This window comes from Tachypleus tridentatus, chromosome 4 (assembly GCF_004210375.1).
Source record: "Tachypleus tridentatus isolate NWPU-2018 chromosome 4, ASM421037v1, whole genome shotgun sequence".
NCBI lineage: Eukaryota > Metazoa > Arthropoda > Merostomata > Xiphosura > Limulidae > Tachypleus > Tachypleus tridentatus.
Window position 1 is genome coordinate 3,138,543 of NC_134828.1, and position 20,016 is coordinate 3,158,558.

A 20,016-nucleotide genomic window follows, 5' to 3' on the forward strand; every position below is an offset into this window, starting at 1 on the left:
CAGCGAGCACACACACACTTAATCACAGCTAAACAGACACACAAGCATACGTACATGCGCGTGCACTCACATACTCGCTACTCACTAATACACACATACATACAGTCGCAGACACATACACATTCACACAGGCACATTCACTCACAGGCACGCATACATACACCCATAATATCACCTAATGACATTGAACTAACGTAGCACACGTTTTGCTTTGCACCGAAACAAAACAAAATGTAAGAGCATGAAAATGTAATTGATGAAATAAAATTAATGCTATCCCAAGCTACTTCTAACAAGGCGACGCGACTCCCCTGCCAAGGTTGGGAACCCCTGCATTAACCATACCACGCGACTCGAGGCATAAAAGTGATTACGGTAACCTAACTGTTCATAAATAATACGAAAACATCCGCATATAGTACACACAAAAAGGTGCTTTATGTAAGGAACAACAAAAACTATCTTGTTTCGAAAACACTGAATTTTAATATTTTACTTGAATACAGGATTTATAGGGTTCAAACGAAAAGTATTTCTTTACGTCCAATGAGCATAGGCGGCGAAATGACGAGGGTCGCCTTACGTACTTTTGCTGATTTTTCCAAAAGAAATCCTAAATTAAATTGAGCCCGTAAGAATACTAGAAAATACAACCCGCCTTAGTTTTTAGATTATACTTGCTTTTTACCAATTTTACTTTGTTTTTAATGTAATAATTTTTTGAAGAGGATAACTTTAGTAATTTATTAAAAAAGGGGGTGAAATCCGTCTCCAGGACTACACTAGTTTCACCGCCTATTCCAGTAAGAAATAAAACCTCATTTAGGCCTACAATAAATCTATTAATACAACCAGGTAAGTTGCGTACCTGTTTTTCTATCATTTATTAATTTATTTCGTTCTTGCTTATTCTGGACTCCTGGTTAAGTTGAATCTTCAAATTAACAACTTGCTTTTCTACACTTCACAACCGGTCATATCTTTCATTTAATTACATTGAATAACTTTTTGTTTGTTATAACAACAATATTGTATGAAATTATTCATCTTCAACATACAATACAGTGAGTATTACAACATTAAAGTCGTTTCTTCATTCATTTCTTATAAAATTATATTGTTACTAGAGGGCTTGTAACCAATAAAGTTACGAGACCACAAATAACTTTTTACATAAATAGTTTAGGTGAATCAATATGGCCTCCATCTGTACATCTGAGGTTAAATAACACAAGGAAAATAATTTATACAAAAAAATCACATTTACTTCGGTACATTTTATGTTTAATATTTAGTCAAACTGTAACTTCAAAGAAAGATTTGTTTCTTCTTTTATGACAATTTTTCATGTGTTTACATTACTTTTCTGTGAAGATAAAGTTGAATTAAGTTTATATCTAATATAGTTAGGCTTATGAATTGATACATATAATCTGTTGTTGTTTTTTACTAATATCGTAGTCAAAACTTTTGTGCCACAGTACATAACAAGGTTATCAGAAACACAACAAACTCTGGTTGAACATAAACAGCATAGTTAACTCCAGCTTGTTTCCCTTTGATTTCTACATCATATACAACTACACCATCAGAACCTTTTCCTTCAAACATAAAACCTATTCCTATTGGTTGGGAAACATTAAAGGAAGTTTCATAAGTCGTGATTGGCTGTTTAGATGAAGATAAAATAGAGATATAGTCGGATTCACAAGACACTTTCCACGTCTTTATTTGAACTCCAGTTTTTACGAATATTGACACGAAGTAACATAATTCTTCTGAATCTGATCTGTTAAATTCTTTACTGAACACTGAAGCAGAAAGTAAAGTTTCTTGTATATATTCATCCGCTACTACAGAAAAAGATCCGGGCAGTAAAAACTTCAGATTGGGAGGTTCGAGTTCGTGACTTCTTGCATTAGCTGATTCAGATGTTATAAAATAACCAACTTTACAGCCAATCTCTAGCGACGTATAGGAATCAACTTCAAAAGTTTTCTTTGTGATATACGAAAACATGTCGCCTCCAGTGAACAAAACAGTACGTGGGCTAACGAATGGGTCTGATCTACAGTTAGATTCATTCATATTGAATCGTACAATTAACCAACTTGATTCCTCAAATGTGGGCAGTTTTTGAATTTCTTTTATCGAGTCTTTTTTGGATTGAAAGGAAGAGTTCAAAGGTTCAGGCAAGTCGTAAAAGACTTTTGATTTCGGAAGTAAACTTCGCAGTTTCAGTAGATCTTTTACATCTACAACATCCAAAGAGGAACTCCATACTGTCAGTGTCGAATGTTGGACAACGTTAACAAGCCATTGTAGTTTGTGTACAGAGAACCCAACAAATGCAGCACGGACCGGAAATGTAACCGGCTGATTAATTCTCGTGCATCTTAACAATTCTGCCATCTGGTGGACGTGTTTCCAAAGGTAAGTGCCGTTAGGTTTAAATTGTGTTGTCCACCCTACAGAGAGCGTAGCTGTGGGAAAGTAACGGTTGCACAAATACAGAAATGAACTGGCATTAACAGGACGTGTGTTGGCATCAACTGGACCGGGAAGAATATCAGCATTCAACCAGAGTTGATGAAGCTATACAGTAAGACAAAATGTCATACATTACCAAATCACATAATGAAACATTTAAATATCAGCCCTAACTAATTTTATTTGTAAAACTTTCTGACATTAACTCATGCAGGATTAAAAACTCAACACTGAACACAGGGGCTATTTTAATTTCAGAGATGCACAAGCCATAAGTTAAAATGTGTACCACATTATAATGTTCCACTGACAGTGCTGGACATTATATTATGTTCCTCTTTATTTGTTGTCGACTTAATTTATGAGATACAATGTCGATTTTTTCGCATAGTGAAAATGTATTGTATTAGATGTTCAAGAAACTTTTATTATATTTTCATCTAATGATGATAAAATCTACATAATACCGTGTAATGTACATTTGTATAGAAACTTTTTTTGGTTCTCCAGGTCTCCGATATTTACATGCGAAAATAAAACTGGATAAATCTAGTTTTTAGTTGTACATTGAACGTGTTTAACTTCACCAGTTACACGTTAAAATAGCCCCTGAATGACCATTTACTAGCAGCGGTTATTTAATTTTATTTAAGTCGTAAAGCCACTAGGATATCACAATGATATTTAAAGTATACTATATCACTGTTTGGGGACATTACGAACCTCCTCTTTACGAGATTGCAAAATTTTTAATGATTCTTCCAAAACATCGAGTACTTTAAAATCAAGTTTCACGCCCTTTCTCTTTCTACTTGCTATGACAGCGTCAATCCAATCTTCCAGGGTAACGTCCGATGTTTTCAAGGGAGGATGAGCCATAATAGGAACAGCCGGACCTGATTCTTTGCCTCTTACGTGACCTAACAAAACATCGGCTTCCAAAAATACAACATCACCTGGAATAAATATCAAAAACAAAAATAAGGTTTTGACTGATTTAGTTATGAAGTCGATTGATCTGTATAATTATTTAGGGTTAAACCCATTCTCGTAGGTAATTGTAAAACTGCTTCGAAACTGTTTTTATGAATTAAAAAGACATCTACAGTACGATTTGAAAAACAAAAATATATGTTATTTTTAATTTTTTATCTGACTATTGGTTTATTTTACTGAGACTTCCTCACTCTTTTACTTCTAAATATTTTCTTAATATCGCGGATTTATCACCCCATAGTGGAATGTGGAGGATGTTTCTAACTAGTTTGGAATTATTTATAAAATTTAAGCTGCACACATAATTCACTTAAATGCAATGAATTTCTCATCTATCTGTTAATTACATGGGGCTCCATCATCTTTTATCGTAAAAAACGACAAACACAGAAGTTGTGTACTTCTTGCTATTATACGATTCAATAGCATAATATGAAGCCAAGAGCGTGGAATGTCTCCATATCTACACCTGTTAGTATACTACCACAGACTAAAACAGTGTTCTTGAATATACGACAACTATAACTAAATAAAAAAATCATTTCCGTATTTGATTTTTTGTGTGGGGAATGGAAAATACGATTGTATTAGACATAAAAATATTTAATAGAGATGAAAAGGGTATTTATAGCTAGGTGAACCGTTTATTTAAAATAATGTTATAAACAGATATTAACAAAATTACAATCAAACTTTGCAGAATGGTTTGTTTTCTGATATACACTACTGTATAACACCTATGTTAAGATTTACATGGCCCGGCATGGCCTAGCGCGTAAGGCGTGCGACTCGTAATCCGAGGGTCGCGGGTTCGCGCCCGCGTCGCGCTAAACATGCTCGCTCTCCCAGCCGTGGGGGTGTATAATGTGACGGTCAATCCCACTATTCGTTGGTAAAGAGTAGCCCAAGAGTTGGCGGTGGGTGGTGATGACTAGCTGCCTTCCCTCTAGTCTTACACTGCTAAATTAGGGACGGCTAGCACAGATAGCCCTCGAGTAGCTTTGTGCGAAACTTCCAAACAAACAAAAAACAAGATTTACATAGCTTAAGTATAGATCGAATGTTAACTTTAGTTATCTTTAGAAGCAATAGTTTATAGGAGATTTATATACGTAACTGTGTGTAAATCATACTGACCTGGCATGGCCAGGTGGTTAAGGCGCTCAAGTTGTAATCTGAGGGTCGCGGGTTTGAATCTTCGTCGCACCAAACCGGCTCGCCGTTTCAACCGTGAGAGTATTATAATGTAACGGTAAATCCGTAACGATAAAAGAGAAAACCACGAATTGGCGGTGGGTGTTGATGACTAGCTACATTCCCTCTAGTCTTACACTGCTAAATTAGAGACGGCTAGCGTAGATAGCCCTCGTGTAGCTTTGCGTGAAATTCTGTAACAAATCACGCTTTGTGTAGTTCAGTTGTTGTGAATTGGAACATGTATTATTGCGTCATATTACTAAACCCTTCTATGTTTTGATCTAGTTTTATTGCATCATATCTCGTATTGTGTAGGAAGTGATATGGCTCGGCCAAACTACAAATACGCATACAAAATGTAGTTCCAATTAGTTATGTAGCTAGCTAAAAGTTAGTAGACAGAAAGGCAGATCTAGACTGCGTGGTAGTGAGTTTAACCATACATGTCATATAGTAGCAGTTTTTAAAATAAAATTATCACAGATTTTATTGTAATGATTGAAAACAGAATAATAATTAATTTTGTAAATTGTTCTACAATAATTTAACCAGACGACTGTGTGGACTTTGACAAAAACAGACAATCATTTAAACCTCTGGAGACAACTGTGGTACCAACAGCGTAACTAACACTTATATATGTGTATACGTTTAACTTGTTATAATTTATTGTTTAAAGAGGAAGCTGATTTTATACTTATCCATGGATGTACCATACAGTATTTTATACTTATCCATGGATGTACCATACAGTATTTTATACTTATCCATGGATGTACTATACAGTATTTTATACTTATCCATGGATGTACCATACAGTATTTTATACTTATCCATGGATGTACTATACAGTATTTTATACTTATCCATGGATGTACCATACAGTATTTTATACTTATCCATGGATGTACTATACAGTATTTTATACTTATCCATGGATGTACCATACAGTATTTTATACTTATCCATGGACGTACCATACAGTATTTTATACTTATCCATGGATGTACTATACAGTATTTTATACTTATCCATGGATGTACCATACAGTATTTTATACTTATCCATGGATGTACCATACAGTATTTTATACTTATCCATGGATGTACTATACAGTATTTTATACTTATCCATGGACGTACCATACAGTATTTTATACTTATCCATGGATGTACTATACAGTATTTTATACTTATCCATGGATGTACTATACAGTATTTTATACTTATCCATGGATGTACTATACAGTATTTTATACTTATCCATGGACGTACCATACAGTATTTTATACTTATCCATGGACGTACCATACAGTATTTTATACTTATCCATGGATGTACTATACAGTATTTTATACTTATCCATGGATGTACTATACAGTATTTTATACTTATCCATGGATGTACCATACAGTATTTTATACTTATCCATGGACGTACCATACAGTATTTTATAATTATTCATGGACGTACTATACAGTATTTTATACTTATCCATGGACGTACCATACAGTATTTTATAATTATTCATGGATGTACCATACAGTGTTTTATACTTATCCATGGATGTACCATACAGTATTTTATACTTATCCATGGATGTACCATACAGTATTTTATACTTATCCATGGATGTACTATACAGTATTTTATACTTATCCATGGATGTACCATACAGTGTTTTATACTTATCCATGGATGTACTATACAGTATTTTATACTTATCCATGGATGTACTATACAGTATTTTATACTTATCCATGGATGTACTATACAGTATTTTATACTTATCCATGAATGTACCATACAGTATTTTATACTTATCCATGGATGTACCATACAGTATTTTATACTTATCCATGGATGTACCATACAGTATTTTATACTTATCCATGGATGTACTATACAGTATTTTATACTTATCCATGGATGTACAATACAGTATTTTATACTTATCCATGGATGTACTATACAGTATTTTATACTTATCCATGAATGTACCATACAGTATTTTATACTTATCCATGAATGTACCATACAGTATTTTATACTTATCCATGGATGTACCATACAGTATTTTATACTTATCCATGGACGTACTATACAGTATTTTATACTTATCCATGGACGTACCATACAGTATTTTATAATTATTCATGGATGTACTATACAGTATTTTATACTTATCCATGGATGTACCATACAGTATTTTATACTTATCCATGGACGTACCATACAGTATTTTATACTTATCCATGGATGTACCATACAGTGTTTTATACTTATCCATGGATGTACTATACAGTATTTTATACTTATCCATGGATGTACCATACAGTATTTTATACTTATCCATGGATGTACCATACAGTATTTTATACTTATCCATGGATGTACCATACAGTATTTTATACTTATCCATGAATGTACCATACAGTATTTTATACTTATCCATGGATGTACCATACAGTATTTTATACTTATCCATGGATGTACCATACAGTATTTTATACTTATCCATGAATGTACCATACAGTATTTTATACTTATCCATGGATGTACCATACAGTATTTTATACTTATCCATGTATGTACTATACAGTGTTTTATACTTATCCATGGATGTACCATACAGTATTTTATACTTATCCATGGATGTACCATACAGTATTTTATACTTATCCATGGATGTACTATACAGTATTTTATACTTATCCATGAATCTACCATACAGTATTTTATACTTATCCATGGATGTACCATACAGTGTTTTATACTTATCCATGGATGTACTATACAGTGTTTTATACTTATCCATGGATGTACTATACAGTATTTTATACTTATCCATGGATGTACCATACAGTATTTTGTACTTATCCATGGATGTACTATACAGTATTTTATACTTATCCATGGATGTACCATACAATATTTTTATTTGAGTGCCGAACGTCCCCGGCGTCCACCATCTCCACCTCAACATCTCAAGTCTGTCAACCAGAGTACCCCCCGTCCAGTAAGCTTTTCATCTCCATGGATGCCCATTATCTGTGCTGCCAGCAGCATTTCAACACTTAATGTTAAGAAAAAAGCCAAGGATACTCTTCAGCAGCGACCAAAACCAAAGAAGACAACTTCATGCCAGACTCAACCCACGCACGTTAAGACTACAGACGTATCAACCGCTACAGACAACATCACGTTTAGCAAGAAGACACAAACAGATTCGTAAGAAGACACCCAGACAGAAATAGAACGACTCATCGATACAGATAGAATTGTTTTATATCCACGAACAGCCTATCTTTATCCTCCTGATGCCTTAGATCGGTCTTTTGACCCATCGTTGACTTAACTCTTGTGTTTTACCGTTGTGCATGTTTTTGAGTTTTTGTTTTCAAAAGCTTTACTAACCATGATTTCCGTTTCAGCAACATCAGGGCACGGTCAGGATAGATTATTCGTCGCCCCCGGTTTTCTCGGGATACTCTCGTTTCCCCCCCCCCCAGCAAATGCTGAGGTTTTTTTTTGATCTACAGATCCCTATCCTCTTGTGTTGTTGTTTTTTTATATTTTAGGGGTCAATATTTAACCTCTCGTGGACCACCAACGGACCTTTTCCACCAGATTGCAGCATAATCTCGTTAACTTTAAATCTTTTCGGTTTAGCCAATAATCACTAGCCCAGAATTTAACTTCACGAGTAGGACGAAGAACAGGTCTCTTCTGAGCGCCCTCGATTGCTTTGCATCTCTTCTTGAGATGTTAAGTGTTAAATCGGAATATCTGCCACGATTTTATTTATTTATTTTATTATAATTTATTGTTTTAAAACAAGTAAACTGTGCGTTATTTGTTTATTGTTTAAATTTATTGCCAACAAGTCACAAACACCTCTTGTAAAGAATCTGGCCCATACATATAAAACTTGATGTTGGCGAGTCAACCAGGGTTATACAGGGTAAACGGAGGTAAATTGTTTGTTTGTTTTTAATTTCGCGCAAAGTTACTCGAGGGTTATCCGCGCTACCCGTCGCTAATTTAGCAGTGTAAGACTAGAGAGAAGGCAGCTAATCATCACCACCTACCGCCAACTCTTGGGCTACTCTTTACCAACGAATAGTGGAATTGACCATCACATAATAACGAACCCGCGACCCTCAGATTACGAGTCGAATGTCTTAACTCACCTGGCCATGCCGGGTCTACGGAGGTAAAGTATTTTGTTTTATGTTTATAAGTTGTTAGGTTTTCATACAATTATTCGAGAAAACGTTTACAAAATATTGGTTGTTAGTTTTACTTTTAAATTTCTAAAATATCACTTTCATTGGTTTTGTAAATATTATTTTTGTTTCAAGGTAAATATTTAGACAAGTAATATTGCATCTGGTTCATTATGTATAAGTCTGCACATAACTACATCAACTCTTTATACTAACTTAAGCATATTTAGCGAAATGTAACTAATTAAAGTAACAAAACAAATATCACATTGTTTCTGTAGGATATACAATACTGTTCATGTTGTTATTTAACTTATTTAGTCATTTAATGATTATTTAGTTTATGATAACAAGAATGTAAAAGCGATAACTTTGACAAGTTTTATGACCTGACTCTGTACAATGTGTACATTGTGAATGTAGCTTGATTGTTGTCCTAGGATTTTGTCTTGGTTTGACTGATAAGGCGAGAGGGAAACAGTTCTTCAATAACAACCATTGTCAGCGCTTATATGACAGAATAATGGGATTTAATAGTTACTCTTATAACGCATACACTGCCCCAAACTACAGCAGTTTAGCTTCGGTGGTAACATAACATGAACATTAGACTCTCTGGTGCGACAAACACTAAGCCACAACTTGTTTCATAAAGAGATGGAATTTTTCACCGACTGTTTATGCGGTTTTATTTTACCCTCAAGGTCCTTCGTTAGTTAACTGTACATTGTAGTAAAGATCATACTTTGACCTCTTATTTTATCATCACAACATTTGTAGATTGTACACACTTAACGGAACCTTCTTGCATAGTCCCTAATGACTTAGGCAGTAAGTCTTATGACCTCATAACCCTAAAAATCGGAATTCGTTACCTGTGGTGGGGATAGTTCAGATAGTCCATTGTGTCACTTAACAAGAAACAAGTAAACTAATATATATTTTTTCTTAGACACGAATCCTGAGCTGGAGTTATTTTCTCGTTAATAAGATAATTAATTAAGATCGGAGAATGTGAGACAATCTTTCAGAAGTCGAAAGAAAAATTTAAGAAAAAATTGAAAATAGTTTTTTTTCACAACTTGTTATTTACTTAGGACCCACAGGTTATGAATAAGTAATAATTAACGCAGTAAATAATACAATATGTAGGTAATTTAATATAATTTAATAATGATTTAGTTCATTAACTGTTACGCAACCTTTCTCGTACAAAGTACGGTTGTGTAAATATACAATGCCACGTACTTGCGAGATGTCTTTCCAGTTCTCTGCGGCTGTTTACTGCATGAGCCCAAGTGACGTCACTGGCATCGGGTTCTACTGATTTTGATAATGCCTCCGTTTGTCCTTCAAAGCTCAGTAACAGTATTAGAATTGCGGAGGAGATAAACATTGTGTTTGTTGTGTCTTCAACGTCCTCTCGTGGTCACCTGAGTGTCCTAATAAATAACGAACTATTTCCTGATGAGAAATACTCACAGAACTGGTAACACTAAATTTTCAGGCCTTAGTTTCTTTGTTCGTTGTTGTCTACAAAACTGCTTCTGTCCTGTTTTTAAAATTTAGACTATCACCGAACGTTACACCTGAACGCCCTCTACAAACGATATCCACTTCAATGTCCAGTTTGTTTGTTTTTTTCAAAGAACTATACAAACTTGACGTTTAGAACCCGAAATATTTTAACCTACTGATGTCGAGCACTTGAAGAGACGTCGTACCACTACAGTTTGTCACGTGTGTTGCACGGTTCCGTGAACCGTAAGTTTCTCACGTGCTCGTCGTAGAAACTACTTTCCTTAGAGTGACGTTTCAAGGCCCGGCACGGCCAGGTGGGTTTAGGCGTTCGACTCGAAATCTGAGGGTCGCGGGCTCAAATCCCCGTCGCACCAAACATGCTCGCCCTTTCAGTCGTGGGGGCGTTATAATGTGACAGTCAATCCCACTATTCGTTGGTAAAAGAGAAGCCCAAGAGTTGGTGGTGGGTGGTGATGACTAGCTGTCTTCCCTTTAATCTTACACTGCTAAATTAGGGACGACTAGCGCAGATAGCCCTCGTGTAGCTTTGCGCGAAATTCCAAAAACAGAAACTAAATACCTGATAGTAACATTTTGTTTCATGATTGTAGTAAAATAAAATAAATAAAACTAAACGTTTTCCTGTACACAATTGTTTTGGTCATTAATATTTAAAAACTACTAATTAATGTTGTTTTAATTGTGTACAAAAATAATGCATGTTATTTACTTGGTTCTACTTTATACATAAGCTGCGATCATTCATGTATAATTATCGTGTTTCAAAATAATTAAATAAGTTTTAACCCCCTCCTCAGTGGCGGGCAGAGCGTGAATTACTCATCTTATAATTCCACTGAGAGAGACAGTAAGAAATAAGTCTCATAAATGCAACTAGCCGTTACTTTATAACGCAAAGGTAGGTCATTATAACATGCAATGAAGAGGAAACCAAAACTGAAAACAAACCCGCTGGTTGTATTTCTATTAATTTCTTAAATTTTTGAAAAATTATTAGATTTATTCTAGCAACATTTTCGTGTTGTGCTATAGAAATATTAAAATGTATTATATATATGCTGGCCTTTCCGAATTCAGCAGTGTAGGACTGAGGGGAAGTCAGCTAGTCCTCACCTGCCACCGCCAACTCCGAGACAACTCCTTTATCAACGAATAGTGGGATTGACCTGAACACATAACACCAATGAATGAACTAATCTTGAAGCTGAAAGTTAACCACTTATATTCCTAATGCATATTCAGTAGAACATGAGTATCATATATGAAATAATCCTAGAAACAAGAGAACAAAGTAATATTTTGACCAATTGGAGACCGGAGAATGACCTACCGTGTTTCTCCGAAAATAAGACAAGGCTTATATTAATTTTCACTCCAAAATATGACACTAGGGCTTATTTTCGGGGGATGTCTTATTTTGATATATTAAAAAAATGAAGTTATAAAGTAAAACTATTAAACTAACCATTTAAAATAAACTATTATTAAACTAACCATTTAAAATAAACTATTATTAAACTAACCATTTAAAATAAACTATTATTAAACTATTAAACTAACTGATTAATACTTAAACAAACTAATTAACTAACTATTAAACTAATTAATAAATTAATATTTTTTTTATTTCTTTCCTCTTCCTGCCACTCTTAACTAGGGCTTATTTTAAGGGTAGGGCTTATATTAAAACTATCCCCAAAAATCACACTAGGTCTTATTTTATGGGTAGGTCTTATTATCGGAGAAACACGGTAGTGGTTAGCGTTCGGACTATGGTAATCCAAGGTTTGAGACTTAACACTGTCGAAGAAGCTCTGTACTTCCAGTTTTAACCTTGTTAAATGATTGCCAGTTTATTTATTCTGGTTTTGAACCGAATAAAGCACTTGTGGCAGGGGTGCTGCTTCTGGTTGGCAGATGAAAACAAAGGAGTTTAAATCACATGTAAGTGAGATGTCGCTTAGACTTAATTAATGTGGTGTAATCCAAAATCCAAACTATTTTGTAACGCGTGTCAGTATTAAAATCTTAATAATGAAAAAATTTAGTAGGTTTTGTGCATCGTACAAGGTGCCTTTTATATTGATAATGTTATTAAGATGAAGTTAGAATAGAGAACAACACACTAGTTGTCTATAAATTCAAGGTCTATAAGCTATTTCTGAAACCCGCTTGTAACTCAGTAATAATTCTGAACGTTAAATAATTTATAACGTTAAAAATAAGGTTTTGATAATTCACAACAAACAAGCTCCAAGGGAAGAACCTAGAAATCTGAAATGTTACACCCATACTAAGTGCACCTTGAGGGTGTGCAGCTGGGTATTATCACTTATCCTCGTGCGTGTGCTTCTTTTTGATGAGATAATCTAGCGAAAAAGCACATAGAAAATAAGTGTGGTTACCATAGCTCCAAAGGAAAATAACATAGGCATCTGAAATTTTGCAAGCATACTGGCGGTGTGCATCCAAGTATTACTTACATTACCTAAATATGTTAATGTATGAATCTTTTTAATGTAGTGAAAAACCATATGCAAAATATGGTTCCTTATATTACAAATAGAAATCACGTACCAACAGACACTCACGTGCTTAATTCAGAAATGATTTAAGTTTAGAATTGAATCATTATTTTTTACTTTCATAATATACTTTGAGCACTTGGCTCTAGGCTCTGTTATTACACAATGTGTCTTTACTTTAGGTTTGTTTATTAATTTCTTGAAATCATAACAACATTCACTACACTTATAAGGTTTCATGACACCACTCTTCACGGATCCTTTGCACTCAAATTATAACGAGCCGCCAGTAGTCGAACTCTTCTATCTGAACAAATGTATTTTGGCTTTTACGATTTTTCTTATTTCAAGAAATCAAACGTGACATAATTTTTTTATATAGATTAGATAAAGTGACATAGAGTAGCATCTCTAATTACCTATAAGATAATGGAAGGTGTCCCTCTGTTGTTGGCTGAGGACTTTCGACAAATACTTTAAGTCACTTCGCGTGAGACCATAACATATTATAAAGTTCTTTGGTAATAAATAATCATTAATTTACTGTATTTTCTTTACTACTTTTTATGTTTCTGGGAAATAAAAAAATTTTAAAATATTTCTGACAATTCTTCTAAAATAAGTTCAGAATACACACACTGACCATCTCGAATGTATCAACGTAATAATCTCAGCAAATCTGGTTACTTTTGCTAGTGTAATATAATGAAAGAAAAACCCTATGTTATAACATGCCCTCTAGTTATGTTATCTAGCATTGCACCCATAGCATTTTTATGTTCGAGTTTGCGTTTTATTCCGACTACAAATGGAATGTAACACTTATAGACGTGACTGTATAAAACCTCTGTATCCAGTTATAGAGTAAAAAAGTAGTGGAATTTGTGTTATCTTCAATGAAAGCTCTGTCTTGTACACGTGACAATGTCTATCAAAAATTAGCATGTTTTCGTTTCTCGTGAAGTAGGTAAATATTCTACAGTGTTTTGTCTCTCTCTCTCTCATTTTGTAGTTTTAGTTCAATTCTATAGAAAACAGAACACATCTTTTTTAACATCACTGGGATGTTTTAGATCCTATCTATCTAAGTCATCTCTTGTTGGACAGATCAGTCCAGTACCACACTGTATTCATCGTCCCTTCATCCTTTTTCTATTCTAAGCTGTCATCACATTGTTCTTGATGTCCACCTATTATTGGAACACATTCATACATTCTCAGCCCATTTCCATTTAGGTCTTACAATATACATATTTTAATATCTTACAATACAGTATCTTAATAGATACAATACTGCATCTATTATATCTATTGTTTATCTTATTCTGTCATTTCTCCATCCGTCTTGTAGTGTTATATGATGTATTTTTATTTCCATAGCTTTTTGTGAAGTTTGTATCTTTTTCCTCATATCTTTTGTTAGTGTCCATGTTTGGTCACCATGTGTTAAGGTTGATATCCCATATATCTTTTGTTAGTGTCCATGTTTGGTCACCATGTGTTAAGGTTGATATACCTTATATCTTTTGTTAGTGTCCATGTTTGGTCACCATGTGTTAAGGTTGCTATCCCTTATGTCTTTTGTTAGTGTCCATGTTTGGTCACCATGTGTTAAAGTTGCTATCCCTTATATCTTTTGTTAGTGTCCATGTTTGGTCATCATGTGTTAAGGTTGCTATCCCTTATATCTTTTGTTAGTGTCCATGTTTGGTCATCATGTGTTAAGGTTGCTATCCCTTATATCTTTTGTTAGTGTCCATGTTTGGTCACCATGTGTTAAAGTTGCTATCCCTTATATCTTTTGTTAGTGTCCATGTTTGGTCATCATGTGTTAAGGTTGCTATCCCTTATATCTTTTGTTAGTGTCCATGTTTGGTCACCATGTGTTAAGGTTGATATACCTTATATCTTTTGTTAGTGTCCATGTTTGGTCACCATGTGTTAAGGTTGATATCCTTTATATCTTTTGTTAATGTCCATGTTTGGTCACCATGTGTTAAGGTTGATATACCTTATATCTTTTGTTAGTGTCCATGTTTTGTCACCATTTGTTAAGGTTGCTATCCCTTATATCTTTTGTTAGTGTCTATGTTTGGTCATCATGTGTTAAGGTTGCTATCCCTTATGTCTTTTGTTAGTGTCCATGTTTGGTCACCATGTGTTAAAGTTGCTATCCCTTATATCTTTTGTTAGTGTCCATGTTTGGTCATCATGTTTTAAGGTTGCTATCCCTTATATCTTTTGTTAGTGTCCATGTTTGGTCATCATGTGTTAAGGTTGCTATCCCTTATATCTTTTGTTAGTGTCCATGTTTGGTCACCATGTGTTAAAGTTGCTATCCCTTATATCTTTTGTTAGTGTCCATGTTTGGTCATCATGTGTTAAGGTTGCTATCCCTTATATCTTTTGTTAGTGTCCATGTTTGGTCACCATGTGTTAAGGTTGATATACCTTATATCTTTTGTTAGTGTCCATGTTTGGTCACCATGTGTTAAGGTTGATATTTAAACTGATTCATGATTTCTTTCGTGACCATTTGTGTAAAAACAAACTTGCGTGAAAGTTAATTTAACCTTGGTAATCCAAATTTGTGTAATTCCTACATACTTCAGTTTGTGTTATTGTAAATATCAAATGTTATCAAACTGTCGACTTGTCAGATTAAATTTACCCCTAGGATAATAGGTCCGGCATGGCCAGGTGGGTTAAGGCGTTCGACTTGTAATCTGAGGGTCACGGGTTCGAATCCCTGTCCCACCAAACATGCTCGCCCTTTCAACCGTGGGGGCGTTGTTATGTAACGGTTAATTCCACTATTCATTGGTAAAAGAGTAGTCCAAGAGTTGGCGGTGGGCAGTGATGACTAACTGCCTTCCCTCTAGTCTTACACTGCTAAATTAGGATTGGGTAGCGCAGATTGCCCTAGAGTAGCTTTGCCGAAATTCAGAAAACAAACAAAAACCAAACCCTAGGATAAATTTGAAGAACACGGCTCACATTGTGAGACAGTGGACAACACTGTTATTTCTTTATGTGTTTAACCTGTTACATGAATGCACATTTAGCTTTCTGTATTGTTCTGTAAAATGTAAGAACATATAAATATGTTTTAGTGGCCGTTAAGTTCAGTGATATACAAATTCTTTTCATCATGGTTAGAATTATAATACAACTTTTTTCATTTGTAAAGTATATTCTTGTCGAATTGAGTCAAGGTCATTTTGGTTACTTCCCGCCCTACACTAGCAACTTAGCTACTGCCTCTTATGTGTTTACATGTGAACTAGTACTTGTTGGAAGATAGGTGCGTATCCTTTTAATGTAACTATGTATTTTGGAGGATTACAACATACTAATCACATACTATTCTTACAAGTATTTGCCGCATTTTCTAAACCTCTTAACACTGGAATCTCTTTATGATTAATTTCAAATGTTTATGAGTAGTGAAAGCTTCATGACTCACTTTTAATGTGATGGATGCAGACAGGTCTGAGGCAGATACATCTTTAACAACTTTCAATGTGATGGATGCAGACAGGTTTGAGGCAGATACATCTTTAACCACTTTCAATGTGATGGATGAAGACAGGTCTGAGGCAGATAAATCTTTAACCACTTTCATTGTGATGGATGCAGACAGGTCTGAGGCAGATAAATCTTTAACCACTTTCAATTTGATAGATGCAGACACGTTTCAGACAGATTAATCTTTAACTACTTTTAATGTGATGGATGCAGATAGGTCTGAGGCGGATAAATCTTTAACCACTTTCAATGTGCTGGATGCAAACGGGTCTGAGGCAGATACATCTTTAACCACTTTCAATGTGATGGATGCAGACAGGTCTGAGGCAGATAAATCTTTAACCACTTTCAATGTGATAGATGCAGACAGGTCTGAGGCAGATAAATCTTTAACCACTTTCAATTTGATAGATGCAGACACGTTTCAGACAGATTAATCTTTAACTACTTTCAATTTGATGGATGCAGACACGTTTCAGACAGATTAATCTTTAACTACTTTCAATGTGATGGATGCAGATAGGTCTGAGGCGGATAAATCTTTAACCACTTTCAATGTGCTGGATGCAAACGGGTCTGAGGCAGATACATCTTTAACCACTTTCAATGTGATGGATGCAGACAAGTCTGAGGCAGATAAATCTTTAACCACTTTCAATGTGATAGATGCAGACAGGTCTGAGGCAGATAAATCTTTAACCACTTTCAATTTGATAGATGCAGACACGTTTCAGACAGATTAATCTTTAACTACTTTCAATTTGATGGATGCAGACACGTTTCAGACAGATTAATCTTTAACTACTTTCAGTTTGATGGATGCAGACACGTTTCATGCAGATTAATCTTTAATTACTTTCAGTTTGATGGATGCAGACACGTTTCAGACAGAAGTACTTTCAGTTTGATGGATGCAGACACGTTTTATGCAGATTAATTTTTAACTACTTTCAGTTTGAAGGAAGCAGACACGTTTCAGACAGATTAATCTTTATCCAAATCAATGCTCATGTTCGTACTTTTTTATGTTTCTTTTTATCTTCTCCAAGCGTGTTAAGGCGTGCGACTCGTAATCTGAAGGTCGCGAGTTCGCATCCCCTTCGCGCCAAACATGCTCGCCCTTTCAGCATGTTTATAATGTGACGGTCAATTCCATTATTCGTTGGTAAAAGAGTAGCCCAAGAGTTGGCGGTGGGTGGTGATGACTAGCTGCCTTCCCTCTAGTCTTACACTGCTTAATTAGGGACGGCTAGCACAGATAGCCCTCGAGTAGCTTTGTGCGAAATTCAAAAACAAACAAACAAACAAATTGTATCTTCTAGTGGGGGGTTGGTGATTTACATAATATTAATTAATGTATTTATATAATCTGAGAAATACCAGACGTGATCAAAATGTTCTAAGACTTCACTTTATTCAAAACAATAATACACATAAATTAGTATTATGTGCTATCACCGTCAAAGTAATCTCTCCCACCTGATACACACTTGTTTCAATGTTCCTGCCATGCTGGAAATGTTCAACTGTTATGTGACTGAGTTCTGCTTTCATATTATTATGAATGGTTGGAATGTCATCACATCTCTTTCCTTTCAATTAATTTTGATTTTTGGGAACAAAGTAACACCACACGTGGCAAGATCGGGAGAATACGGGATGGTGGTATCACAGGAATGTTTTTCTGCCAGAGATTCTTGAACAGACACAGCAGTGTGTGAAGGTACGTTGCCATGGTGAAGACACATGCAAAGTTTACCATTAACATCGTCCGACACGATGCAAAGGAATTTCGCGGACAGTTAATCGTCGAACACTTCAATTTTTTTCTTTCATCTCAGCATTCGTTTCATCACGATGTCGACGGTCACCAAGAACGTGGGTCATCTTTGACCGATTCCCGGCCATCTTGGAAGCGTTTTATCTATTGATAAACGCCATTCTTACTTAAGTAGTCATCACCAAAGGCAGTTCTTAACACATCAAGGATTTATGTTCCTTCTTTACAATTTTTCACACAAATCTTGATACAAACATGCTGCTCTTCTTTTCTGAACATATTTATTACGACAGGGACAACTGTTGAACACGTTTTACGTAACACGGGTATAAGGTCTGAAGAAATGGCTTGTTTGTGGGGTAGATCACTAGTTGTACTTTGCACACACTTCAGTAAAGCTCACTGCCTCCGTGCTGATACCTGTAACAGAAGAAGTCTTAGAATGTTTTGATCAGATTTCGTAGATCAAAATCTGGCATACCGTTGTCGAAGGAGTCAAACGTGGATAGTTTAAAGCATGCGCCGAGACAGGTTCTTTTTAATGGATTTTAGAATCACCTTTTCTAAAAGAATGACGAGATATTGTGTGCTTAACGTCTTCATATAATCAAAATAATTCAAAACTAGATAGATAAAGATACATACCTATAGTTCCAACAGAAATAAGTTTTATTTCATTAGCTTCATTCTTCAGCAAGTTTGGTAAAACTCTTCGAGTATAAAAAAATTCACACAATTACGAATGAGAACTTCTTCAAGGGTTTTTATAGTATTGAATATCACATATTGAACTACGATATTTAGAAACTGTGTTACTTTGAATATTTATCTGTGTATGTTTGTTATTGTCAATCGAATAAGAAACTTAACAATATCTTTAGTTGTGGTTCTCGTGTTCATAAAATAAAAGATTTATTTTCAATAACGTCTGTATTACTTGTTTAATTTCTCCGTCTAAAATGTGATATTTCTTCCACTGTACATCATATAATAATAATGAAACTACATTGAAAAATAATTAAAATAGGCAAAAACTATCAATCAAGAAGTTTTACTGTGTTACCAATAAAGTTAGAAATATGGTATAACTTTCCCTAAACCTATTTAGGCTAAAAATCATTGACTGCCCACATAATCTTTATTTTGTGGAATATCGTCTGCATTTAGGAACAGAACCCGAATATTTCAACAAATCTTATTATAAAAAAAAACAACCTATTTTATGAAATAATTCTAGTAGAAAGTACTTATTTTATAAAACAATAAATTTCTGCCTGAATCACACATCTACTAACAAATCGCACAAAAACAGTGGTGTGGTAAAACCTAAATATAACAACATTAAAAGCTGGGTCTTCTAGCATTATCCATGCTGTTCTCGTGTTTATAAGTACTTTATTTAATTAAGGTTATTCTATTTTAATATCTCTACTGTCAAAAAAAATGTATCAATGGAATAGTATTTAAACTACTCGCTACACATAAAAACAAAAAACTTTAATATAACTATTGAGAAAAATTTATGTACTTACGATACATGGATTTGGTGTATTTTCTTTCAACTAAGCTGTGAATTGCACATAAATAAAGTAATTTTTACTTTTCGGCATTATCTAACAATTACTGACCTTCTGTTAATATTTTAATCGAACTCTCGTTTAGTCGAAATATTTCAAAGTTATTTTTTATTATTTTTTTAAAGTTCAGTAAACATATCAAACAATAATAAT

General features: G+C 34.5%; 1 protein-coding gene across 2 annotated transcripts; it reads right to left on the reverse strand.

Moving 5' to 3' along the window:
* Positions 1 to 466: 466 nt before the first annotated feature.
* LOC143248453 (menorin-like) lies at positions 467 to 10,676 on the reverse strand. 2 transcript variants are annotated; one of them, XM_076496828.1, is made up of 3 exons: positions 10,160 to 10,676; positions 3,214 to 3,446; positions 467 to 2,595 (listed from the first exon to the last, which is right to left on the reverse strand). In XM_076496828.1, the coding sequence occupies exons 1-3, from the start codon at positions 10,305 to 10,307 to the stop codon at positions 1,462 to 1,464; spliced, it is 1,515 nt and encodes a 504-aa protein (XP_076352943.1). In that variant the 5' UTR covers positions 10,308 to 10,676; the 3' UTR covers positions 467 to 1,461. The 2 variants fall into 2 exon arrangements, with proteins under 2 accessions (XP_076352943.1, XP_076352944.1); XM_076496829.1 differs by lacking the exon at positions 10,160 to 10,676 and adding an exon at positions 4,624 to 4,821.
* Between the last annotated feature and the right edge of the window lie 9,340 nt (positions 10,677 to 20,016).